The 27,049-nt window shown below is 54.8% G+C and overlaps 1 protein-coding gene across 5 annotated transcripts in view; it reads left to right on the plus strand.

The window, feature by feature from the left end:
• ZNF710 (zinc finger protein 710) overlaps positions 1-25,738 on the plus strand; it is a 67,220-nt gene extending 41,482 nt beyond the window's left edge. For all 5 annotated transcript variants that reach the window (XM_060097383.1, XM_060097386.1, XM_060097385.1 and 2 more), the window contains 4 exons: positions 13,939-15,427; positions 18,266-18,457; positions 18,947-19,121; positions 23,005-25,738. In XM_060097383.1, the coding sequence (XP_059953366.1) occupies positions 13,939-15,427; positions 18,266-18,457; positions 18,947-19,121; positions 23,005-23,174 (2,026 nt within the window). In that variant the 3' untranslated portion in view covers positions 23,175-25,738. The remainder of the gene's footprint in view (positions 1-13,938; positions 15,428-18,265; positions 18,458-18,946; positions 19,122-23,004) is intronic.
• Positions 25,739-27,049: the final 1,311 nt, after the last annotated feature.

Here is a 27,049-nt window from a genome sequence, read left to right on the forward strand (position 1 = left end):
TTATGATCCAGATCAAAGAGGAAACCAGTTCCCACTCTGGGCTGAGCTGGCCACCCTGAGCACCTTCTCCTCTGATGTCTGTGGACCCACCCTCCTCCAGGGACCTGCCCTCAAGGCCCTCCCGGGCCCCACTGCCCTCCGGTTCTCCTCCCACCTCTCATCCAGCCTGCAGATGAGATTCCCCCTCCCTGTTAGCTCCTGGTAGTGTACAGACCCCAGCAGGGCCTGTCTGCGGTGCCCCCGTCCTCTTCCCCCTGCCTTCTCTCCGCAGTCTCACCTGAACCTTTTATCTCATGTCTGCATCATGGGCTGCCCCATGCCCCCACATGCATCCTCCTGGCTGGACTGCAAAGTACTCAAGACCACGGGCATCCACCCATCATGTGGGTCCTGACCCACATCTCACTGTGTGAAAGTGTGGTTCATTAGGTGACTAAGGAAAGAATGGGCTGGGCTTCCCTGGTGGCGCAGTGGTTGAGAGTCCGCCTGCCGATGCAGGGGACACGGGTTTGTGCCCCGATCCCGGAAGATCCCACATGCCGCGGAGCGGCTGGGCCCGCGAGCCATGGCCGCGGAGCCTGTGTGTCCGGAGCCTGTGCTCCGCAACGGGAGAGGCCACAGCAGTGAGAGGCCCGCGTACAGCAAAAAAAAAAAAAAAAAAAAAAAAAGAATGGGCTGCACAGTGTTTCTGCTTGCCGCTGCTGATAGCTTGCATGGACAGCTGTATGCGTCAGATGTCTGCGTGTGTACACTCAGCCTAAATGTTTCCCCAGCTGTCCCTCCCCTCAGGAGATACATGGAGGCATTACGTGAATGAGAGAGACATTCTTTACTCCTCTCCTGGCAAAAATCCGTACTCGACTTGGGTGTGTGGGTGACTGCAAAATAAATGTTGATTACAGCATCAGCTTCAGGAGGCAGACGCTGCCAGGGACGCTGCTGGGATGGAGGCCGGGGATGAATCACGCTGGCTGCTGTGAGAGAGGAGAGGCCAGGCCACACTTCTCGGCTGTTCTCAGCCCACTGCTCTTCTGCATTTTTACCTTCCCTTCATCTCTGGCTGCATCAGATGGGGGAGGGGGCTTCCCAGCCAGGTTCTCCCGTCTCTAGGCTTCCCCATCCCCTCCGCACAACCTTTGTGTACTGCATACCACAGAACGTGCTCGTTGGGCTAACGGGCTCAGCTCTGGGAAGTGGGACCATCATCCCGTGTTACAGATGAGGGGATCGAGGCTCACCCAAACCAGTGTGTAAGGGGGTGGGGCTGGACCCCCGCCGCCCATGCTCTGAGTCTCTGTTGACTCCCAAAGTGCTGGTTTACGTGCAAGAATGTCCCTGACCCCTTAAATTAAAAAAAAAAAAAAAAAAAGCAGTTACTCTGTCCTTTTGAGGTACCCCATGCATTTTGTGCTTATTTCTTCTCTGATATCTTGCTGTCCTGTTTCGTGGTTCTTAGTCTTGTCTCTCTGACCAACATGTGAGGTCCCTGAGAGCAGGGATCTTTGTGTCCCGCCAGCAGCCAGAACCAGCCTGGCCCTGGGAGTGGATGATGAATGGAATGATAACAATAGCAACAGCTCCCAGTAATTGAGTCCTTACTATGCACCAGCCTTGTTATCAAACTCGTCGCAGTCGGGCTGACTGTACTATACCAGTTTATATAAGGGACTTGAACATTTGCAGATTTTGGTATCCACCGGGGTCCTGGAACCTATTCCCCATGGATACCTGTATTTCCCTTATTTCCTTTACCTTAAAGAGCACTTACGTTGACCCAAGAATGAAACCCGAACTCCGCTTACTCCTCTCGTGTATCTGGTGACCTTGGATGAGTCACTCAACTCCTCTATGCCTTGGTTTCCTCCTCTGTAAAGTGGGTTTGTTATCAAGATGTCATGCTTCCTGTACATGATTTCATCAGGCACAACCCTGGCCAAGAAGGAAGGGCTCAGTATGTGATGGATTCTTTTCATATCACTGTCCCCATCTTACAGCAAGGAAATCAAGTCCCAGGGAGGTTGAGGAACTTGCCCAAGGCTGCCCAGCTCATATGTGGCAGAGATGGGGAGGCCGGCCAGGCCTGCCAGACCGAGAGCCAGGTTCCTTTCCGCTCTGTTTGTTTGTGGAGTGAGGGGCTGTCCTTCCCTGTTCCCCTTCCCCCTCTGTTGCTTCCCATCTCTTCCTCCTCGGACCCTGCTCCCAGAGTTCCTGAGGCGCCAAGCCAGCCTTTTAGGGGAGAAGCAGAGCTGTCGTGTCATTGACACCTCCCTGGGCTCGGCAGGCTTGGGTTCCTGGGCTTTGCTGCGTCCTGGGGCCGGGCCTTGCCAGCCGCCCGGGGCTACTCCAGGGGCGCCTTTGGGTCCCAGGGCTTAGCGGCCACTGATACTTCCCCCCTGGTCAACAACACATCACAGCTCCAACAGACACTCACACTGCCTGTGGGGCTCCTGAAGGTCCAGGGCCCCTTTCTTCTCCATGTGGTTTTGGTTTCCCAGGGGACTTGATACCATTTTCCACAAGCCCCTGTGTTCTCTCTGTTGCTTTGAGACACTGGGGCCCCAGCCACGATCGGCTTGCTTTGTTTTCTGTGGTAAATCTGTTTCTCTTGTCACTTCTGATCACTCCAGATTAAACACAGAAATGTAGAAGGCAGGGGCTGGGGAGGCTGGGCTCTGGAGTGGCGTGACCCTCCCCTCCGGGGAACACAGGAGGAAGGAAAGAAAAAGGGGAAGAGCATGATTTTAACCTGCTCAGATCCCACCTTTACCTCCTATTGGCTCTGTGACTTGGACAAGTAACAGCTTTTCCAAGCCCCAGTTTGCTCATCTGTAAAATGAAAATTAAAATGCTCATCTCCCTGGGATGGCCTGGATCGTGTGCCTGTTTGGTAGTATAAGCTCAGTTAACGATGGCTAAAAAGAAGTTAGAAAAAACTGACAGCCCTTCCTCCTGCCTTAAACAGTGGAGACAGAGACATGGGTCAGACAGCCCACAAGTGGGTGCTTCCTTTTCTCAGAGGCCGTTTAGGATCACAGCGAAAGAGTGAATTTTGAAGAATGGGTGTGAATCTCACTATCCTGTTTGGAGTGAGGGGAGCTGGGTACCTTGACCATTGCTGTGTGCCTCAGCCTTGGGCCAGGCCCTGTGTCCCATTCATGCATTCACACAAGGCAGGGTGGAGCCTGGAGGAGGTATGGGGCATGGGGCAGTGTACGCATGGACTTTCCCTGAACTGCAGGAATTCCTGCAGAGGGATGCTGGGCCCCCACTTAGCCCTGGATCTAGGTACGACCTTGTTCTCTCCTGAGGGGGCCTCTGGCACCTCCCCTAGCCTGGCCTCAGAGAAGCAGGGCCAAACCCCTTAGGGTGCCTTCCCCCAGTGAGCCCTCGCCCCCTGGACACCTCCCATCTGTGTTTCCTTCCTCCCTGCAGTAAGTGAGGTCAGTAGAGGGCCTGCATGGTGGCAAGGCAGGGGGTCCATTCTGGGATCTGTCTGAGTCTAGCCCTTGGAGAGAACCCAAGAGAAAGAAGGCTGGGGCTGATGAAATGGGGTTTCTTTTTTTCTCCTTTCTTTCTTTCTTTTTTTTTTTAAGCAAAGAGATAAATAAATGTCGCCCTGAGATGACAAGAGAACATTGAAAGAGATAAAAGGCGAGTAAAAGGGACTAGAGACCAGAAGCAAAGGACAGGGAGGGATTTGGACTATACACTGCGATGAGGGGAGAGATGAAAGAGGAAAGAAAGAGATGGGAATGCAGGACCGAGTGGCAGAGCGGAGGATGGGGTTGCCACGGAAACGGAAGGAGGGAGAGGAAGACAGGATGGAGAGGGCTGAGAGCTCAGTGCCGGCGGGGCCTGAGACAAGGCTCGGGGAGGAGGAAGGGAAGCCATGAGGGGCTCCCAGGTCTGAATCAGGCCCCGGTGTGGAGAAACTGAGATTGGCAAGGGAATAAGACCCGACCCAGAAAACTCATCCTCGCCCAAAGGTGGTAGGGTGGAGAGAGCTGGGCCTGGGCCCCCCGGGGCTGACCCAGCTGGGGTCTTCTCTACCCTACCTCTCAGGGACTGCCACTCTTTAAGCCTCAGTTTCCACAACCGTAAAATGGAAATGGTACTCCCAACCCCAGAGGGCTGCCTAGGAGCCTAGAAATTGCACGTGGGCCTGACACAAGTTCAAGCCCAATAAATGCTCCCGTTGTTCCTTCATTTGTGGTTCTTATCTTTGTCCGTGAACTTGTGAGCCCAAGTTTTATTTGTTTTTCCCTGTTACATTAAGCTGGTGATCTTTGGGTCCAGCAGAGTGTACTTGTTTGGAGGATAGATGTGCTTTTTGCTTCTGGAATTGGAGGAAAGACACAGAGCCTTCCAGAAACATGAGACCTGCTGTCCCTTCCCCTGGGAACAGGGACTAGTCCTGAAGTTCAGGGAAAGGAAGTACAGACTTGGGGGTTTCCACCTGGGGCTCGGCAAGGGGCCTCTTTTTTCTTTGCACTTGAATATGGATATTCTCAAAAGGGCAACAATCCATTCTGTACGTGCACTCTGCTAGGAATGCACTGTGAGCACACGGACGAGTTCTCTGCCCTCTTGTAGAGTCTGTGATCTAATGGGGACACCAGACATTGAGCGAGTACTTACACAATCAAATCTGTCATTAAAAATTGTGATAAAGCCCAGGAAGGAAAAGTATTAACCTTATAACTGCTTAGAACTTGGGGGACCAGAACTGGTTGGGGAGAGGGGCGTCAGGGAAGGTTCCTGAGCAAGTGATGCCTGATTGAAAGCTGAAGGATGAGGGACAAGGAACAGCATGTGAAAAGGCCTCACGCAGGAAAGTCTGTTATAGAAAATGAGGAAAGCCCATGTGGCTGGAGGGTGATGAGTAAGGGGACAAGCAAAGTGCTGTGAAGTTGCCACATAAGCAAGGGCCAATCAAGCAAGTTCTTACAGGTCTTTGGTAACGTGTCTGGACCTGATGCAGGCCAACAGCCTGGTAGGAGAGCCCAAGTGTGTGGGGTGGCTGCCATGTTTGATGTGGATGGATGGATGCATGGAAATGCACCGGGAATCAAGAGCTCTCAGTTTGGTCCCCATTGTGGGGTGGGAGCCTTGGGGGCCTCAGTTTCCACATCTGTGAAATGACAGCATTGGACAGGTGGGTCCCCAAAGTTCCTTCCAACACTGCTGATGAAGATTCTAAGACCAGCCTCGAGGGTACACAGCCAAAGTGGCCTGGGCAAAGGACCTTCAGTGAGGCCACTGTCCTGCTGTGGGAGAGCCCAGCTTTCCTCCTTTGTGGCAAGTGAGGGGTCAGGCAGAAGGACCCAGGGCCCACGGCTTCTGGGTACCTGGTGACTTCAAATCAGAGGCATCACATCACTCCTTTACCCGCATCCACGGGAAGCGGACATGTGCTCCGTGTGCGGCTCTGCGGGCAGCTCAGCGTTTGCCCCCAGCAGTTAGTGTGGCAGACGCCCTGCTACTTTGGGCTCATTTCTGCAAGGGTCAGGGACCCACTCAGTTTTCCTCAGGACACAGGGGTCAGCGAGGGTTCCCTAGGCCGGCAGCAGGGGCTGGCCCCATCCAGGGACCAGGGCTCTCCAGGAGCCCACAGGCTTGCTTCTCTGGATGCACTTACTCCCTCCTCCTCGGCCCGGCTTGCTTAGGGTCTCTGCCCCCTGGTCCCGACTCCACCTCACGGCACGCCTTCACGTAGTCTTTGGTTGAGAGTGTAAGGCTTGGTGCGTAGCCGTATTTCCAAGAGAGGAACCTGCTTGGCCTACATCCGTCTGGGGCGTGAGGAGGAGCAGGCCAGCGGTCTGGCTGTTGGTCTCAGCTCCTGCATGAACCGCCTGTGGTTGGTGGGGGGGTGTGTGTAGGGGGTGGGAGTGGGTCTGCTGCATGGGGGCCCTGGGCTGGGCCTGGGACCCCTACGGGGAGAGGGAGGAGAGGGCCCTTCAGGTGTAGGTGTCACAACTTCAGGGGGAGGGCACTCTTCCCTCTCCTTCAAGGCTAGGTCACGTGAGAGTGCTTGTCAGCTCTTACCAATTAATTTCGAGAATCAGAATAAATTGGGGAGTTTGGGGGAAATACGATGTCCAGGCTCCAGACCCAGAGATTCTGGTGTCACTGGCCTGGGGTGAGGCCCGGGCACTGGTGCTCTCATCAAACAATGCCAGTCGGGCCCTGTGGAGCCAGTGTCTCTGCCCTCGGAGGAGTTTGAATTGAGAGGTCTCGTGCATACAGTGGGCCCAAGGTTGTGCCTCTCGCCGTGGGGACTCCATGCCTCCTTTCCTAGGGTTTAGGGGTCCCTGTGACCTCCCTGGAGGCGGGGCCCTCACACAGCGGCCGCTCTGTGGCAGCCAGGACTGCCTCAGCCCAGCTCACCTCAGCTTGTGGAGACAGAGGTGTGGCTCCCAGGATGGGTCTCGGTGCCCGGGGCCTGAGAGAGCAGGAGGGGAAGCGCTTTCAGAACAGTCCTCGCCGTCATAGGGCTGGAGGGACCTCAGTGCTCCTGGGCCTTCTCTGTGCAGCCTGGAGGCCACCCCAGGGAGGAGGCGGGACTGTCCTGGAGGTGAGATGGGTCAGGGCGTGGGGAAGAGCTCAGCATTTGTAGAACTCTTCCGCAAGGAGGCAGGGATTTCCCCTCAGTCTCATTCATTCATTCATTCACTCATTCTGGGTCCTCGACGACTAGGCTTCCTCCCTTCCCCTTTCCCTGCCCTGGCATCCTTCTCTTCGGACACTCCCCTGCTGGGCCCTCTCTGCCCACCCCCCTGCAGTCACCATCCTCTGAGGTGGATGTCTGGTGGGGGAGATGGCCCATAAACAGATACAACTATGAATCAACATGATTTTATCAGCGTTCTCTAGAGAAACAGAACCAGCAGGATATATACACACACAGAGAGATTTATTTTAAGGAATTGGCTCACACGATTGTGGAGGCTGGCAAGTCCAAAATCTGCAGGGCAGGCTGGCAGGCTGGAGACCCAGGCAGGATTTCTGTGATAACAGTCTCAAAGCAGAATTCCTTCTTCTCTGGGAAACTTCCGTTTTTCTCTGAAAATTTCAACTGATTAGATAAGACCTGCCCACATTAAGGAGGGCAATCTGCTAAAGTCAACAGATTGTAGATGTGTTGCTGTGTGGCTCACAGCAACATCTATCAAGAGATTAGCGTTTGGCCAAACAACTGGGCACCCAGCCTAGCCACATGTAAAATTAACCTGATGTTCTCAGGCTGTGGAAGAGGCCCTCGCCCTGCCCCTGGCTAAGGAATATCTCCCGGGAGGCAGTGCCTGCACTGACTCCAAAAAGATGAAGGGATATTCACCCAGTGCAAGGGAAGGGCAAGTCCTGGCAGGGGAGTCAGGCTGTGCAAAGGCCCAGAGGTAGGAAACAGCTCCATGTATGTCTGTGTTTGTGTGTGTGTGTGTGATGCAGAGGGACAGGAAGGCTTAAAGGAGGGTCAGGTAGAGCTTGGCTGGGGACAGCCTTGGGCAGTCAGCTAAGGCACGGGAACTTCATCCTATAGGCCATGTGGCTGAGGGTGGGCTTCCGGGCCAGAGACCTGCTTCACGAGCATTTCACTGTACGACCTTGGACCAGTCCCTTCCCCTCCCTTAGCCTCTGTTTCCTTATCTGGAAAAGGAAGTAGCCATACATGGTGAACGTCAGGTCCTCCTGTGGTTTGTGGGTTGGTGGCCCAGCCACTCTGGCCTCTGGAGGCAGGGCTTAGCAAATCTGTCCACAGAGAAAAGGGGAAGCTGAGGCAGAGAGAGGCCCCTATAAGGAGGAGACTCATACACTTCCCCCTTGGCCACCCCCACCCAGCCCAGCTGCCTCGTCAGCCCTAGGCCCGGAGCTGCTGAGTGGAGTGCGGCCTTGTGGGCTGGACAGAAGTGAGACTGTGCAAGGAGCTCTGAGGTTTGCACAAACCTCCAGCTTTTGCTTTCGCTTCCTCTTCCTTTCATGGGATGTGAGCAGAGTTTACCCTTAAGTCTACCATCAGGGGGACATGAGAGGAAACAAAGAGGGTGGTTTTGCTATAAGTTGAAGTCCCGTGAGTGGTTTTTTTGTTTGTTTTTGGGGGGTTTTTTGTTTTGTTTCGTTTTGTGTATTTTTTTTACAGCTGTGTGCATACCTGGACCTCCTTCTCCCCTCCCCGGGCCCAGCTACCTGTTCTGCCCCATTCCGGGTTCAGTTTTTCAGGACCCAGGGGCTGCTCCACTGGGCCCTGTCCCCACCCGACCCTGGCGCTGCACTTCCTACCTCCCAAAGATCCTGGCGCTTCAGGTTTTAGACTGAGCTCGCTCAGAGCAGCTCCCTGAGGATGGGAGCTTATCGTGCTTCCTACTGTATCCCCACGACCAAGAATGGCACCCAGCACCTGGCAGGTGTGTTGAGTCAGTGATTCAGTGGCAGGACTGGAGACCACAGCCTCAGAGTTGCCTGGTGATTCAAAGCCAAGGGGCGAACCTTTTCCCCCAGCAGAAGCCTGGGGCACTGTGGGGCCTGTGTCAGGGAGCAGGCCCTGGCACTTGCTAGGCCCTCAAAAATAGTCATCAGGGTGCTTGGTGACATCCCAAGTCTGGGCTCACAGAAGCCCCAGAGCATTCCTATGTCTTAAGTTTGAGATGTCCTGGTGGTGAGCATGGGGCAAAGAAGAGCCAGCTGGTCACCAGGTCCTACTGGTTCTTCCTTCCAAATGGCTCCTGTCCTGCCAGCCCCAGGCCAGCCAGGCCTCAAGTGCTCCGCCCCACTCTCTGTGTTCCAGAGCTCCTCTGAGCTCCCTGACCCTCCCCTGGTGCTTGAAGGGGGGGTCTCGGTGAGTGGAAAGGATCTTTTAAAGCAGTGTGGATGAGAAAAGGTCTCGTCTTGGGGAGGGAACCCTGGAAGACAGGCAGGTAAGCCAATGGATTAACCTGCCCTCAAGGTTCCAAGAAGCCTCTTGTGCCCATCTTACAGATGAAGAAACTGAGACCCTGAAGGGTCAGGTGACTTGTCCAGGGTCACACAGCAAGTCACTCGTTAATTCATTTGACAAGCTTGTGTCAGTGTTTACAGGAACCATAGTACAGCAATAGATGAAGCAACAGTGAGAGGTCTGGAGGACCTGGGTCCCTGCCTGGGTTGGGGAGACCTCCTGCTGGGCCTCAGGGAATGAGCCTTGGGTCACTCCCCAGGGCTGGCCTGGCGCTCAGGCCTGGGAGGGGGTGATGCTGAGCCCTGGGAAATAGGGCGGCCCTGGGCTTTTGGTGTCACCGACACAGTCCCCTCCTCTCTCTCCACTCTACTCCTTCCGCTCCCCCCCCCCTTTGGTTTCTTGGCCTCCACAGCCCTTCTCTCTCCTTCTCTCTCTCTGTCTCTCTCTGTCTCTCTCTCTCTCTGTCTCTCTGTCTCTCTGTCTCTCTCTCTTTCTGCTATGGCCTCCCTTCCCCCTATTCCCAGTGCAAGTCTTTAAACTACAATCAGGCAGTGATTCCATTTCCTCTATTTCGCTGCCTTTGCCATTTCCTTTCTCTCCACCCTGGGGACTGAGGGTGTCCTGGTAGGAGGCCGAGCTGCATCAGCTCTGATGGCCCCTCATCTCATAGTCCAGGCTGTGCAGAGCCCGGGGTGGTCTGAGCTCCCCTTTCTCTTGGACATCGTAGAGAGCTTTTGTTCTGAACCCGCGGCACAAGAGGTGGGAGAGAGGCCTTGCCCTGAGAAAGGAGGTGCCACGGGGGGCCCAGGCAGATGACAAAAGCGTCCTTGAGGTGTGGGGCCCGCCCTGGCACACAGGTGGGGCACACCTGGTGGGCTCTCGTCCTGCCCTGGGCAGCCTGTGCCAGGACATAAAACTGGAGAGTTGTGGCCTCTGAGAATGGGGGGACCAAAAAGATGGCCCAGGAGGAGGGGGAATAATGGCACCAGGGTTGCAGAGCCACCAGTTTCCCACTCCCCGGCCCTGTGTGTGATAGGCGGACTGACACATATGCAAAACGCAGGTGAATTAGATTCCCTCTGTTTTCGTTCTTCCTTCTGTCGCAACAAACAGAGCCCCTCCTACACACATGAGCACACACACACACACAGCCTGCCTGGCTGCCCCAGTGAACACTGAGCCCCATAAGCCCCTTAAACATGTATTTACAGGGTGATATGTGTCTGGTCAGGCAAGTATCCATCCAGTAAAAGAAAGCAGGGGCCTGCCGGGCCAGATGGGCAGATGGGTTGATGGAGGCTCCCAGGAAAAAGTGCTTTCTGAGTGGAGACCCAAGGAAAGGCTGTGGCTGCCCTCGAGGGGGACCCCAGTTCCCCAGTCCGGCCGGAGCCTTGGACCAGCCAGGCAGGGACAGGTCTGAGGCTTCACGCTGCGCTTTGCCCAGGGCCTGCCCGTGCTTTGCTGCTGGCTCCTGGGAGCCTGAGGCGGGCAGGGCAGCACCCGGTTGCTGAGGAGGCTGGGCTCAGAGCCATGACGTGACCTCCCAGGTTGCACAGACGATGCAGCGGAGCCTGGATGGGGCTGGGCGGCGGGGCCCGCGTGCTGACCCAGCTCTGCCCTCACTGCCAGGGCACTCTTGAACTTGCTGTTGATACTTATGCCCCAGATTCCTGGGCTGTGGAGTGTGGTGCTGACTACCTCCACCCCCACGCCGCCCCCATGGGGTTGTTCTTAGGATGAAATGGCTTTCCTGGGACCTGGTGAGCACTGTCACCACCTCTGTGGTTAGTTGTTGGCACCTCTGCGTCCCCACACGTGGGCTCGAACCCCTTGAGAGCAAGGACTGTGGGCAGGTCCCCGTTTACACCCAGGCACAGGCTCCAGTCCTCAGCCCCAAAGTGAAACCTGCCACCTGTCCCTGCAGAAGGGGGACACGTGGTGGCCAAGGGCAGGTTCGGCTTGCACCTGGGATCCTGGTGTGAGCCTTAGCAGCGGCCCCTTTCACTCTTAGAAGGCCCCTCCTAACAGGGATGGAATGTTACCTGATCACCCTCCGTGTAGGGGACCACAGCAGACCTGTGCTCCAGCTCCCACAGGCTGACACTGGCTGACTTTTTCGCCGACTCATCTGCCAGTAGAGTGATGTTATGGGTTTCTTTGCTCCCGTTCCCTTCAGCTGCCAGAAGAGGGGTGGTGCCAGGGACTGGGGCCAGAAGAAAAGCACAGGTGAGGGAACTAACATTTCCACTGGCATCCTCATCTCATCTCCTCAGCACCCCAGGACTCAGGCACCATATCCCCCTCCGCAGAGATGAGGAAACTGAGGCTCAGGATGTGACAGGATATACCTAAGCTAGAAAAGGATATTGTCCAGATTTGAACTTAGAATCCAGGGCCAAGTCCTAGCACAGGCTCCGCTGTTGAGGGTCGGTCCCTCCCCTCTGCTGGCCCTGCCTTTGAGGAAGTCTAGACAAAGTGCTGAGCCGCCTGTTTTCTCAAACCCCCAGCAGACACGAGGGCTGCTGCTGGGTGCTGCTGGGCGCTGTGTCAGATGGGCCACTGCCATCCAAGGCAGTGATGCTCCCCCACAGGGTCTGCGGCGGGCACAGCGGTCATCTCTGGACACCACAGGGGTGTCCTCATCTCGCTTACATCTCCAAGCACAGGGCCTGACCCATAGCAGGGATTTAGCAAATATTTGCTGCACTAATCAATGAATGAGTTCTTAGTCTCTAGAGGCTGTCGCAGAATCACCCAAACCTTTGCTCGAATTTCGGGCCCCAGAATGGAGAAGTCTCTTAGCTCTGTGGTTTTCATCAGAAAAGGCTGCTTCCAGAGATCTGGGCAGATAAATAATAGTGACTCTTTACATTTGGTGAGGGCTTTATAATTAACTAACCCCCTTCATCTACGTTCTGACCTCTGGGCTCTCACAACCCTCCCATGGGTAGGTGTTTCCATCCCCATTTTTGGACGGGGAAACTGAGACGCAGAAGTGACTTTGAAGTGACTTTGCTTAGTCACTTGTACGCGACAGAGCTGGGACTTGAGGCCAAGCTCAAGTGGGTGCTCTTTCCAGCAGGGAGGTGGGAGGTGGGCTAGCCCCCCAGCCTGTTCCAGGTGGACCCAGAGGTTTCCTTCCATCTGACCCCCTCCACAAGAGCCCTGGTTTAAGCTTAATAGTTTAATCTTTAGTGTCTGTTTCAAGGAGGCTAAATTCCTCCCTGGGGTATTTTATTTTTAGCCGGCTTCAGGAAGGGGAAGCTCCTCTGGCCTGTGGGGGGAGGGAGACACCAGGCCGGGAGCTGGTTTCCTGAGGAAGGGCCGCTGCCGGCCATGCACCTGACCCTGGCCCTGGGAGAAGAGCCGGCAAGGCAGGCAGGAGCCCCCCCTGTCCTGTCTTCCTTTCCCCTTCCTTATGGGGTGCCTCTGATGTGCTGTGCCGGGCACTGAGCCGGAGGCGGGGTACAATCTGATGAGTATCCCAGGCCAGGGAGGAGGCCCTTCCACATCCGGGCTGGTGGGGAGGGCTGGGAAGCCCCAGGAACGGGGAATTTGAGGGAAGCCTGGGGCGCGGGTGAGCGGAGCCGGCAGCTCACCGGGGTTGGGGAAAGGGCACCCGGGTGGGAGAATCCCTGTGCAAAGACCGGGCTACACAGAGGGCACTGGTGCTCCTGGAGCCTCTAGGAAGGCAGGAAGCTGATGCACCTGGGGTTGGACCCTGATAGGTGGACTCATTGGCTTTTTTAGAAACACCTGTTGGATCAGAGAGCATAGCTGTGAACCTGGGAGCCAGTTTCAGCATTCATTTCAGCCAGTTTTCTCAAACTTGGTAGCCATCATGGAGCCCTTCTTTCAAATCAGATCTCACATGGAATTCCAGTGTACAAATCAGACACAAGCTATACATGTTTTTTTTTTTTTTAGCCCACTAATATCTTTTTTTTTTTTTTTGGCTGCGTTGGGTCTTCGTTGCTGCGCGCAGGCTTTCTCTAGTTGCGGTGAGCGGGGGCTACTCTTCGTTGTGGTGCGCGGGCTTCTCATTGTGGTGGCTTTTCTTGTTGCAGAGCACGGGCTCCAGGTGCGCGGGCTTCAGTAGTTGTGGCTCGCGGGCTCTAGAGCACAAGCTCAGTAGTTGTGGCGCACAGGTTTAGTTGCTCCATGGCATGTGGGATCTTCCCGGACCAGGGCTCAAACCCGTATTCCCTGCATTGGTAGGCGGATTCTTAACCACTGCGCCACCAGGGAAGTCCCCACAAGCTATATTTTACTTGGTATAAATTTAGGTATTTAAATATCTAACATTTAGCTAATCAAGAACAGTGACCTGTTGTGATGGGCACAGTCATTTAGCATCAGGGCGGACAGGAGGTAGCTGCTGTCTGAGATTGGCCTCGGCACCTAATTGATTTTTGTGTGTTGCCTTGTTTTTGCCCAATATATTTTTAAAAAAACCAAAAGACCACATTCACATGGCCAAGCCGCTACAAATGGTGACAGTTGTTTAACACCTCACTGTACAGTCTCAAAGTCTGCAAAATTAATTATACCTTGGCAACAAAGCCAGTGGGCCTACTGAATGTGTAAGAGTGAGGTATATATTACATTTGAGTAGATGGGTTTTTAAAATAGCAGAATCTTTATTTTTTGCAATTTTGGATCTGATTTTTTTTTTTTTTTTGAACTCCTGAAAGACATGCAGAACATAGTTTGAGAACCACTGGGAAATCCAACCACCCTGTTTCACAGATGGGAAGACTGAGGTCAGCAAGGGGGCAGGGCTTACCCAGGACCCCACCGGGAGATGGAGGACATAGAGATGATCAGATACACAGAGGGTTATCACTGCTCCCCGTAATTACAAGTGTGCCCTGTTCCCAAGGCAGGAATAGAAAGGCGTCAGGGACAGATACGCCCCAAACTGGCTGAGCCCTTGCCGAGTGTGTCTGTCCGTTGTCTGTCTGCGCAACATTGAGCAGCAGTGCTAATGTTCCCTTCTCCTCCTGCAGCGATGCCCTCCTAGCCAGCCGCCACGGGATGGAGGGCTTCATGGACTCAGGGACACAGACGGATGCCGTGGTGGTGCTGTCCTTGGCTCAGGCCGCCGTGCTGGGCCTGGTCTCAGAAAATGAGCTCTTTGGAGCCACCATAAGCGCCGAAGCCTTCTACCCGGACCTGGGGCCAGAGCTGTCAGGAGCGGCCATGGGGGAGCCCCGGGCCCCGGGCCCTGATGTCTACCAGCTGGCCTGCAACGGGCGGGCCCTGGAGGAGCCGGCAGAGGAGGAGGTGCTGGAGGTAGAGGCAGCCTTCGAGAAGCACACCCGGCGGAAGACGCGGCCGCCCGTGCGGCTGGTGCCCAAGGTCAAGTTTGAGAAGGTGGAGGAGGAAGAGGATCAGGAGGTCTACGAGGTGTCCGTGCCTGGCGACAACAAGGATGCGGGCCCAGCAGAGGCCCCCACCGAGGTGGCCAGTGGCGGCTGCGAGGCCCTGGTGCAGAGCAGCGCCGTCAAGATGATCGACCTCAGCGTCTTCAGCCGCAAGCCCCGGACACTGCGGCACCTTCCCCGAACCCCGCGGCCAGAGCTGGACGTAGTCCCCTTCGACCCGCACTTCCCCGACCCGGCCCGGGACGGCTTCCCCGAGCCCAGCATGGCGCTGCCCGGGCCGGAGGCCCTGCCCACGGAGTGTGGCTTCGAGCCGCCGCACCTGGCCCCCCTGAGCGACCCTGAGGCCCCCACCATGGAGTCCCCGGAGCCCGTGAAGCCGGAACAGGGCTTCGTGTGGCAGGAGGCAGGCGAGTTTGAGGCCGATGCAGCCGGCTCGACGGTGGAACGCCACAAGAAGGCCCAGCTGGACCGGCTGGACATCAACGTGCAGATCGACGACTCGTACCTGGTGGAGGCGGGCGACCGTCAGAAGCGCTGGCAGTGCCGCATGTGCGAGAAGTCCTACACATCCAAGTACAACCTGGTGACGCACATCCTGGGCCACAACGGCATCAAGCCACACTCGTGCCCGCACTGCAGCAAGCTCTTCAAGCAGCCCAGCCACTTGCAGACACACCTGCTGACGCACCAGGGCACCCGGCCGCACAAGTGCCAGGTGTGCCAGAAGGCCTTCACGCAGACCAGCCACCTCAAGCGCCACATGCTGCTGCACTCGGAGGTCAAGCCCTATAGCTGCCACTTCTGCGGCCGCGGCTTCGCCTACCCCAGCGAGCTCAAGGCCCACGAGGTGAAGCACGAGAGCGGCCGCTGCCACGTCTGCGTCGAGTGCGGCCTGGACTTCTCCACCCTGACCCAGCTCAAGCGCCACCTGGCCTCGCATCAGGGCCCCACCCTCTACCAGTGCCTCGAGTGTGACAAGTCCTTCCACTACCGCAGCCAGCTGCAGAACCACATGCTCAAGCACCAGAACGTGCGGCCCTTCGTGTGCACCGAGTGCGGCATGGAGTTCAGCCAGATCCACCACCTCAAGCAACACTCGCTCACCCACAAGGTAAGGACGCCACAGGCCTCCCCCAGCAAGGCCCCGGCCCCTGGGGTCTCCCCCCGCCTCCCCCCGGGGGCTTGGCCCCAGGCCTGAGGCTCTGCCCTCTCCTCTTGCCATGCTTTCATCCAGTGCTTCCCGAAGCGCTGCCTGAGATCTTTTAGGTGGTGGACATCTCTCATTTTTATAGTTACATATTTTTGATGAGTGTTAGAAAAGAATGTACTTGAAATTAGTTTTTTAAATAGTAAAACTTGACTCGTTTTAAAACTTTTTAATTGAAATGTTTGAGGATATCCCTGCAGGACCCAAGGAGCACAGTTGGAGAATCGCTGATTCTCTATCTCATGGCTGGGAGGACCGAGGCCGGAGAGAGGCCAGGGTGCCACGGGGAGGTGGATGAGATAGATGGTCAGAAGCTCAGAGGGCTTCCTTTGCTCCTTGTAATTACACGAGTCTATCAAAAGCTGTGTGCCTTCCCTTTAGGAAAATGCTAAATATATTTCATTTTAAAAGGGAATAGATATAAGGAAAAATATTTGCAATGGAAAAGTACAATTGGTTCTAGAATATGACAAAACGAAGCAAAGTGGCTTGTGGGGACAGAAGGTGGAGCAACACTGTCCTTTTCCACTGTGTCCCTAGACATAAACTTGACCAGTTCTCCCCTACCTTCCTCTTCCTTCAGGCCACTGGCCACCCTGCCTTTCAGCCAACGTCACCTCCTTTGAGAGGCTCTTACGTCCAGACGGGGAATGAGGCCTCTCAGGTCCCACAGTCCCACTCTGGCACTTGTCCTGACCCATGGTTTCCACCCCAAATCCAACCAACTTCACTCTTTGAAGCTGAACATGCCTAGAGCTGCCACTCTCCATAACTGTGGCCTTAGAGACACTACTGGCCGGACTCCTGTCCTTATCTCTCACAGTGGACACTACAGTGAGTAGGGAAGAAACAGCCTGCCAGGCTGAGAATCCAGCCTTTCCCAGCCCTGGGAACTCTTTCTGCTGGAGCAGAGGTGATTCTTAGGTTTCAGTGCAGGTGCTCCTCATTCAATTGGTGTAGCTACCTAGAGTGTAATGCTAAGAAGGATTCTGAAGCTGAATCTGGGCTCAGCTGTAAAACCAGATGATTGATTCTTTCTGCCTGCGGGGAGTTGGGGGTTGCAGGGGGGTGAGGGTGGGGAGAGTGCAAAGTGATAAGTACACGTGCTATATATTTGCCATCTTTCTCCTCTACTAGGAGACTTAAAAATCCCCACAAGTCCACAAAGTGTTAAAAGAGAAATAATACTGTGAAGAAAAGGCGAAAGCAAAAATCAAAGGCTGATAAAATTGAAAACATTCCCATTATCAGCCTCAGTTTACACATGCGCACACCATCCCAAAGGGCAGGGCCCCCTCGTGGTCATACACATCATCTTCACTCTGTCAAGCAAGCATACAAGACAGGAGACACAGCCTGTCTGCTGAGAGAAATAGACACGGGAACTGTTAAATTATAACATGAAACTTTGTACCAAACAAGCAGTTGGGACAGCAGCTGTGACCACAGAAATGTGTCTGTGCCACTGGAGTTCTACTAAATTACTGGGGTTCTAGGAACTTTTGTCCTCACTTTCCTCCCCAGACAATACATTGTGCTTCCTGTGCACACAGCACCCTGTCCTGCTCTGGGGGTCACCTCCAGACCATGGAAAACATGTTGACCATCCAAACCAGAGGGTTTTCCCGTGGAATCTTTGTCTCCTGGGGCTGTGTCCCAAAGTCCATCAGTGATAAGAATCACCTGCTGAACCTGTTGGGATTAAACATTCGTGGGGGGCTCCCCTGGTGGCGCAGTGGTTGAGAGTCCGCCTGCCGATGCAGGGGACACGGGTTCGTGCCCCGGTCCGGGAAGATCCCACAGGCTGCGGGGCAGCTGGACCCGTGAGCCATGGCCGCTGAGCCTGCGCGTCAGGAGCCTGTGCTCCGCAGCGGGAGGGGCCACAACAGTGAGGGGCCCGCATACCTCAAAAAAAAAAAATTCGTGGGAATTTGAATCTCCAGGGAGGGGCCCCAACAGTGAGGGGCCCGCGTACCGCAAAAAAAAAAAAAAAAAAAAAAATTCGTGGGAAATTTGAATCTCCAGGGAGGGGCCTGAGAGGCTTTATGTTCCACAAGAGCTACAGGTTGTTCTTATCACAAGAGAAGCTTAGAATACACTCTCAGGGGTTGTGGACGGGCTCCGAGGTTTGAGAACTCTTTAAACTCTACACAGACCTGAGTGTTTTGTCATTTTTCCTGGGGTGCTCATACCTTTAATCATACTCTCAAAGGGGTCTGTGAACCAAAAAGACCACTGAGAGACAGCACTGAGGTGAAAAATATATACATAAATCTTGATCTCAGGAAGCCATCCAGGCCCCCAGGCTAAGGCTGTGTCTTCTTGGCCACAGGCCCCTGGTGCCTGATGTGATGCTGACTTATAGCAGGTGCCTGGTAAATGGTTGATGAATGAATGAATGAATTAACATGCAAACGAACACGCTTGCCTCAGTGCCCTGGTACAGACCTCCAAATCCACCTGCCCTCTTGGGCAGGGGACGGCAGGTGTATGGGTCAGAACAATAAGACTCAGCCAATCTCTCCCTATCACTGGAATGCTTTCCAGAGTAAATGGTTCTTCCCCAACATCCTCCTGGGCATTTCAAACAGGTGGCCCCTGTTTGGAACATCCCCAGGAAGTCATTTCCCAGAAACTATGACCCTGTGGTACACACACACACACACACACACGCACGCACGCACGCACTTCCAGAGCCTGTGTCCATTGTGTGACCCTGACCATCGCTCCCACCCCCCACAGGGTGTGAAGGAGTTCAAGTGCGAGGTGTGTGGCCGGGAGTTCACCCTGCAGGCAAATATGAAGCGGCACATGCTGATCCATACCAGCGTTCGGCCCTACCAGTGCCACATCTGCTTCAAGACCTTTGTGCAGAAGCAGACCCTCAAGACCCACATGATTGTACACTCGCCCGTGAAGCCATTCAAATGCAAGGTACCAGGCCTTCGGGCCCCGAGGTGGGACTTCCCCACGAGCAGCCTCAGCATGACGGCAGCAGCCGGGACCCGGTGTGGGCAAGGGAGCCATGGTTGGGTGAAACTGCCTGGGCTCTGGGGGTTGGGGTGGGCGGTGAGGGTTCAGGTCCTACAAGCTACTGAGGTTGTTTTTTGAGAATTGGAGGAGGGGGTGAAGATCACGGTACAGCCGCAGGGAAAGAGCCCCGGCCCGAGACTCAGTGCACCCGGAGATCCGAGCCCTGGGTTTCTGACAGCTTCAGCTCAGGGACTGTGGGGCAGACACACAGGAACGGTGACCAGCAGGGAGTGGCTCAGTCCTCGGCCTCTGAGGTCACATAGGAAAGGACGAAGCGAGTGCTGTCCACAGCCGATGGGATTCCGGCCCAGCCGTGGAGGTAGGAGTGGCTGGGGGTCCGGAGAGCGCGGGTTCCCAGGCTGATGAGGCCGGGTGGGGGGTGTGTTCCAGGTGTGTGGGAAGTCCTTCAACCGCATGTACAACCTGCTGGGCCACATGCACCTGCACGCGGGCAGCAAGCCCTTCAAGTGCCCCTACTGCTCCAGCAAGTTTAACCTCAAGGGCAACCTGAGCCGGCACATGAAGGTCAAGCACGGCGTCATGGACATCGGCCTGGACAGCCAAGGTGGGTGGGCCACACGCAGTGGACAGAGCAGGAGCGGTACTGTCATGGCACACTCAGGAGGCTCCTGTCCAGTGAGGGGAGTGGGGAGGCTGGCCAGGCCTGAGACCTCATTGGGGTGGGCTCAGGTCTGGAGAGGGAGCACCCTGGAGGGCCACCATGGTGATAATGATGGGATATTTGTGTATTCTTCAGAGGACTTACAAGGGCTCACATAAACAATAATAAAAATAATTTGTTGAGTGCTGTGTGCCAGGCCTTTATTAACTCATGTAACCCTCACAGTGAGGTTGGCCCTGTTATTATCGCCATTTTACAGACGCAGACACTGAAGGACAGAGCAGTTAGGTAACTCATGCAAAATCATTACTGAGAGATGACATTTTACAAAAAATGAATGGGAAAGAAAGTAACAAAAGGAAAATTGGCAACTGTAAAGATAAGGGAGAGCCAGGTGAGGTCACAACCCCAAGTACACCATGGGAGGTCCTATGGGCATGCAGAGGGGAGCCCTGAGCTTCCTAGTCACCAATGCAAAAAGGGATATACAATCAGTCACATTCTTCATAGTGCCTGCCAAAAAGAATGCAGCCCACATACTCAGGAGAAGTGTCCTTACCTCTACAGTTGGTGGAGGTTTCATTGGCTGTTGGTTATAACATCCCTACATGTTAGTGATAGCCTCTCCCCTCAACACTGGTCAGTAGTGGAAGAACTGTAGTCGCTCTGGCCTCTCATGGGGAGGAGGCAGTTTAGAGATCCTACAGGAAGGAGAAGCCAACCACACTTCAGGAAGGTTCCTTGTATAGTCTGGAGCTATTTGACTTTCTGGTGCTCCTTCTGAGACAAATTAGCTGGGAATGTGCCCCAACAATCACCGGGTGAGTTGACTTGCCATGTGAGATTACTCTCTAGGAGTCAGTCAGATGCTGGGGGATGGTGCAATAACCCTGATTTAGTTTTGGAGCAGTGAATGGCCGGGGGGCGGGGGGGCGGTGTTCTGGCAGAAACAGGTGTCATCAGTTTTCCATTCTGAGTGAGGATGAAACGCTGTTGGCTGCATATAGATGCTCTGTAGCCCCTTCTTACCCAAAATGTGGTTCTAGGACCAGCAGTATTGGCATCACCTGGGATCTTGCTAGAACTGCAGGCTCCACCCCACCCCAGACCTGCTGAATCAGGCTCTGCAGTTCCAAAAGATCCCCAGGTGATTTGTTTGCACCGGAAAGTTTGAGAAGCATTGAATAAAGTGATGGTTTTCAAACTTGAGCAAGGGAGCATGAGAATCACTCCAGGCTTGTTAAAACAAATTGCTGGGTCCCACCTTCAGAGCTTCTGATTCTGTAGGTCTGGGGTAGGGTCGGATCATTTGCGTTTCCAACAAGTTCCCCAGGTCAAACCGAAGCTGCTGGTCAGGAACCTCACTTCGAGAACCTCTGACCTAGACTCCAGAGAACTGTTCTAAAACTTGGCTGCACATTGGAATCACTTTGAGAATTTTTTAAATGCTGATGCCTGAGTCTCAACCACAGAGATTCGAATGTAACTGATCTGGCGTGTGGCCCAGGATCCGGACTTTTTTTTAAGCACCCTAGTTCATTCTATGTGCAGTAGAGTTTGAGAGCCAATACTCCAGTGGACATGCCAGGTAGCTAATCCACCAGGAGGGACCAGAGCAGGACTGGTCCTTTTGGAAATAGTTGTCGCTGCACACCTTGCTCCCAGGGGGTGGTTAAGGCCTAAGCTGTTTCCACCTGAGGTCAGTGACCAGGGATGCCTAGGGTTGCTTTGTTCCTGATTGTACCAGATGACAGAAAGTAAAGCAGGGATTGGCACAGGAATGGCTGGGGCCCAAGTCCACCCACCACTCACGTATAACCTTGGTCTGAGAAGCTCAGGCTTGACACTTGTGCAGGAGGAAGGCAGCATACAGTCTAGATGGAACCACCCAATAAACTATAGGACTGTAATTCAGGAAGTAGATCAACGTCTTTGTAAAAAAATGGTACAGAGTATTCCCTGGGGCCAACTGGACAGGCAAATAGAGTTAATAAAGGAAGGTTGGGAGGATAACAGAGACCCAGAGGTAGAAATTTTCCCAGGGTCTTTATTTAGCTTGTTTTTAATCAACTATATGGTATGAAGGTGTGGCACTAGGATTTGAGGAAGAAAGTGCCCAGGGGCTATAAGATTTGGTACAGCTGAGGGAACTCCCTAGCGGTCAAGTGGTTAGGACTCAGTGCTCTCACTGCCCAGGGCCGGGGTTTGATCCCTGGTCGGGAACTAAGGTCCCGCAAGCCGTGTGGTGCAGTGTGGTGCGTGCAGCCACAAAAAAAAAAAAAAAAAAGATTTGGTACAGCTGGCCTCATTTTATAAAGTCAGATGCTATGGGCACAAGTAAGAGACACCCCATTCAGACTGGTTTAAACAATAAGGAAATAAATTAAGAAACGACTTGCAGTCCAGGCTATCTTCAAAGTTGGCTGATTCAGCCCCTCAACAATGACAGGGTGAGGCTCCCTCCCTCTCTGTCCACATTATTAGCTGTGCTTTTCCTCATGGTCGCAAAATAGCTGCCAGTGGCCTTTAGGGCAATATGCTTCCTTGTTCACCTCCATTGGAAGAGTAAGAGCCTGCTCTCCTTTGTTCTGTGAAACTAATAAGAACATTCTAAGAACTCACTAGCAGGCCTTTCCTCATGATTCAGTGGCCAGAATTGGGTCCCATCCCTAATCCTGAGCCACTCATTGGCAATGAGTGGGATTACCCTTCAACCAGTGGTTCTCAACTGGGGGTGAGTTTGCCCCCCAGGGACATTTGGCCATGTCTAGAGACATTTGGTTGTCACAGCGGGGGCAATGCTACTGGCATCTCGCTGGTAGAGGCCAGGGATGCTGGGAAGCATCCTACAATGCACAGGACGGTCCCCCACAACAAAGAATTATGGCCCAAGATGTTAGTAATGCCAAGGTTGGAAAACCCTGCCTTAGACTCATCAGGGCTACCCCTGGGCTGGGGTCCATTTCTCCCCAAACACATCACATATCCCAGGTGGACAGGGGCAGAATGCACACTGGGGCTCAGCCACAGTCCCTGCCAGCAAGACTCCCAGGTCCCCAGGTCACACCCTGGGCCTCCCTCCCTCCATAACTCATTGGAAGGCAGCCCCACCCAAGCTCCTTTGTGGAGTTTTCTATCTGGCTTTTGTTCCAACAGTAAGAGCTTTATAAAAGATTTCAATGTGATAAAATTACAAGAGGCCTCTTAGAGTTTTTATCTCATCGTCTTTGTTAACCTACCTTGAGTGCTTGGCCTTGGAGAGCTAGGCCTGAGGATACCACTGGGTAGAACTGGCACCAGGTCAGAGGAGAAACAGCTCCCTCCAGCCAAGTGAGGTAGAGTTGCACAGTGGATCAAAACAACAGCACTTGCTGGGTGCCCTTTGGCAAGTTGATTAACCTCTCTGAACTTCCTTTTGATCTCCTAAACAGGGTTGCTGTGAGCATTCATGAGATGATATATGTGAAGTGCCTGGCATACAGTAGGTGCCAAACAAGTGGTGTTGCAGACATGATATAGTACAGGAGGCTTTCATATGGCAAAGGGGACTAATGAGTAATGTTGCAAAGAATAAATAAGGGCTTAGTGACTTAGGAGGTGCAAGAGAGGCATGACCCCAGGAGTTAGTCCAGGCCTGTACCCACTCGGCACACATTTGAGAAGCCATGGGAGTCGGGGGCCTCCCAGAGCAGGAGGGCAGAGGAGGCAGCTGAGAGTCTTTTGGAAGCAGTGACTGGTAATGACTTCTTTAGTTCTGCTTCCCATGTGGGAGTGACTGGCTCTTCCCACAGGCAGCAGCCAGGCCTAACTGTGCCCTCTCTTGCAGACCCCATGATGGAGCTGACGGGCACTGACCCCTCCGAGCTTGACAGCCAGCAGGAGATCGAGGACTTCGAGGAGAACGCCTACGCCTACGCCGGTGTGGACAGCAGCGCCGAGGCCAGCGTCCTCACCGAACAGGCCATGAAAGAGATGGCCTACTACAACGTGCTATAGCACAGGCCGGGCCACCCAGGACGGGGCAAGGAGGGCGTGGGGCGTGGGGGGAGACCCATGTGCTGCAGGCTGCACCTCCTGCAGCTGAAAAACAAGCTACTGCCCCACTGTCCTGAGCCCTCCCTCCCACTCAGTCGTTTGCACCACTAGGGACTTGTAGACCAAATGGAGACTGTACTACTGGCCTCAGCTGTGAACCAGGCACAGGCCCCAGGCATCCTAGGGAAAGAAGGCTAACACGGGAGGCCCAGGTCTGGGTCTCCTTGGCCTGCTGCTGTGGGAGAAATGCAGATGGGGGCCGTCTGGGGACAGGTCACAAGGGCATAGGTTCTCAAGTCTCTCCAGGCCCAGCAGAGCTGGGGCGGCCCATATGGGCAGGGCCATCCTGATGGCTCCTTGGGGGTCCTGTCACTGGAGGGAGATCTGTTGAGCCATGTCTTGTTTCTCCTCTGGACCCTCTCCTGCCTCTAGGGATATTTGAGCTCCTGTCCTGGTCAGCCTTGCCCCCCACCCTTACCCCCCACCGGCCCCTGGGCTGTGAAAAGCTCAGGCCCAGAGCCCATTCCCCCACCCTGTCCATGGACAGCCAGGCAGGGCCCTCTGCCTTCTACCTCCTGGTGACTCCCGCTCTCTCCTCCAGCCAGGTGTGCATGCGGCCTGGTCCTGGCCTTAGGAAAGCGGGGTGTAGCCCAACCCCCAGCTACCGTCCTCTCCAGCCGACCCCCAGAAGGCTCCCATCTTACAGCCCTGTTTGGAAGTGGGCATCCCTAAAGTGGATTTCAGCAAATTGTTATCCAGTTCTGTCTCGAAGTGGGGCACCACCCCAGGGTCCCCCGACAAAGCCAGGACATGCCTTGCATCAGACACACACTAACAAAGACAGATGGAGGCCCCTTGAGCAAGGGGACCGGTGACGAGGTCGTTGGGGACCAAGAGGGGCTGTCCTCAAGGAGGCCAAGGAGGGCCTATGTAGGGGTGGGGGCCTGGAGTTTTCCTCTTATTTAAGGTCTAATAAGTATGCAATTTGAGGATGCGGACAGCCAAGAGTCAGCAGGGTCCCAGGAAGAGCAACGTATTTAAAAAGGAAAATGAAGACCATAGAGGGAAAAAAAAATGGTTTTTTGAGCAAAGGGGGGTATTTTGAAGGTAATTTATTTTTCTCCTTTCCAACTGTGTCACCTGTTATCTTTTCTGATGGAGATCATTTTCTTTTTGCCAGCGGAAGCTTTCTTGTGTGCTGTGCGTGCTTTGTGCCTCCCCAACCAAGAGCAGCGTGGCCTGCCCTGGCGGGACTCGGGCTCGGAGGGCACTGTCGGTCTGGCCCTGGGGCTTCAGCTGCTGGCAGGAAGCCTCCGGAGGCCAAGGCGAGAGGCAGGAGGCGGCAGAGCCCGGCAGGCCGTCCACCCTCTCCCAGCCCCTCCGGCTAGTGACTTGCTCTGCACCACCCAGAGCAGCGGCCCGGGCTGCCGCCCCTGCTCAGCTCACGGTTCGCTCCCTCACCAGCCCGCTCTCATCTCCTCGGTCCCCGCGCCAGCTCCTGCCCCGGAACTGAAGACTGCAGGCCCAGGGCTGTGAAAGAGCACATTCAGGAATGCTGGGGCACCCAGACGCCCACCCACTCGCCCCCCGCGGCCTCCGTGGAGGGGAGCAGGCAAGGCCATTCCCAGAGGCACAGGAGGTGAAGCCACCAGCTTCAGCCCAGAAACCAGGAAGCGGGGAGCGGCTGGGGAGGGAGGTGCCCCCAAGGCTGTATCCTTAGTGAAGGACCAAGCCAGGCCTCAGGGTGGCTGAGATCAGGACGGAGGGGAGGACGAGGTAGCCTCGGGATCAGGCAGCCAGGTGCCCCTTCCTTCTCTGCTAGAGTTCATGCTAAGCAGCAAATAAGAGGGCTGGGGCTCACGGGAGCCTCGCCCCGACTGTGGCTCTCCAGACCCCGAGGCCCCCCAGCCTCCCAGGTGCCCGCCATGATGACCCTCAGGTGGCAGTGACCCCGTCACTGTAGAAGACATTTTCTCCTGCTGAGCAGAAGCATCATCCCCCGCAAACTACCTCTTCCCACAACTTCTTTCTCCCCTGGTACCAAAAAGAACCCTGTACCTCCTCTTCCTCCTCTTCCCTGCCAGTGCAGTGGCCTTGGTCTTGGAAACCCATGAGAGAAGGTCTGGCCCCCAGGGTGGGGCTCTCCTCTCTGCCCGCAGCCCCGCCATCAGCACCAGCCCTCTGCGAGGTTCGATACTTGAACGCCCCCCCTGCCCTGTGCCTTGGACCTGGGCAAGGCTGAGAGAAGGAAGCAGCACAACTCACAATTGGAGCTGGGTGGGCGGTGGTCTTGGCAAGGCTCCGGTCCTCACCCCCCACCCCACCCCAACCTTTTCAAAAGAGGCGTGCAGCCTCGCGGGTGACTTGGAAACTCCTGGACAAATTCCATTCTAACTTATTTTGACGTGTATACAAACCAACTGTTTAGAAATTCCACTTGTGCAAAGCCCTACTGTGTTTATATGTTCCTGTTTAAAAGAGAAGTTTACTTAGCAATAATTATAAATAAATGAATATTCTTTAGTGAGGTGACTGCGAGTGCTTCTTTCCATGGTTCTTGGGGACCTGGTCCTCACCCCTCCCTCAGAAGGAGCTCCCTACAAGGCTTCCCTCTCTGGGGGCCCAGAGGAGCCCCAGCCCATCCTTTGCACTAGAATGGCCACCTGCAGAGCTCCAAGCCCGTGAGAAAGGGGCGCAGGTCAAGGCCCCAGAATTCCCACCACTCGAAGAGAAAGCCCGCTTCCCAACACCAACAGGCCACCAGGACAGAAGCCAGCTCCCGATGCCAGACTGGGCTTCAGAGGCTGTGCCTTCTGGGGAGCTGCCAGCCCTTCGTTACTGATGGGGAAGAAGGGGCCGGAAACCTTGAGCTTCCCCCCAGGAGTTGGGCCAGCCAGAGTCAGCACGCCAGCTTTTCCTCCTAGAGCGCCGGGAGTCCTGTGATTACTGAGGAAGAGTGGTCTTAGCACAGAAGGCGGCTGTCAGTGGAGGTGGGCAGCTGGAGCCCATCTCAGAGCTACCAAGGCTCCCAGCTATTGGGTTTCAGAATACATGAGAGCCCACCCAAATTTGGGAAATGGACTTTGGGTTGCCAAATATTTATTTTCTCAAGTCAAGATGACACAAGTCCGGAATTCCCTGGTGGTCCAATGGTTAGGACTCCGCGCTTTCACTACAGATCCTGGTCAGGCAACTAAGACCCGGCAAGCCATGCGGCCCCCCCCCCCCAAAAAAAGACAACTCTTCCCTAGGACATTTTAACACCAAAAGTAGAACATAATCCCTGAATAAAGGATAGCCCTTTAAGTTGGATCTGTTTAGCTTTATAGCAACTTTATAAACTTACTTTTCCATTCTTTTGCCACAGAATGGTGAAGAAGAACCCAAGTCTGGGACTCACTAGCCTGGACCACATGGGGGCTCCACTCACAGGCCCAGGCCCGAGTCCCAGGCAGCCGTGGGGAAGAGAACTGAGGCGGCCACTGTGTGGGACCTGTTTGAGGACTGAGAAACAGGCAAATAAAGAGGTCTGGGCACGTTTAGAAAGTTAAAACTATCAAAGACAAAAATAAATAAAAATATAACCGTACTCTATCGGAAGTGACAATCTCAAAATGGAAAAGAGGATACAGAAGCCAGATCGTGCTAGGACATTCCAGGGAACCCACAGGCCTTCTGCCCGGCCCCCTCCCCCCGGCGGCCCCCTGACTGCACAGAGGCCTGCTGTGGCCCGAGGCACCCCGGTCAGCCCCTGGGGGAATCCGCCAGCCCTTTGAGGGCTTCTGCCTCTAGGCCCCAGCTGCCTCCTCCCCGTCAGGGACAAACACAGCAGACTG

Source organism: Mesoplodon densirostris, chromosome 4 (genome assembly GCF_025265405.1).
Source record: "Mesoplodon densirostris isolate mMesDen1 chromosome 4, mMesDen1 primary haplotype, whole genome shotgun sequence".
NCBI classification, from domain to species: domain Eukaryota; kingdom Metazoa; phylum Chordata; class Mammalia; order Artiodactyla; family Ziphiidae; genus Mesoplodon; species Mesoplodon densirostris.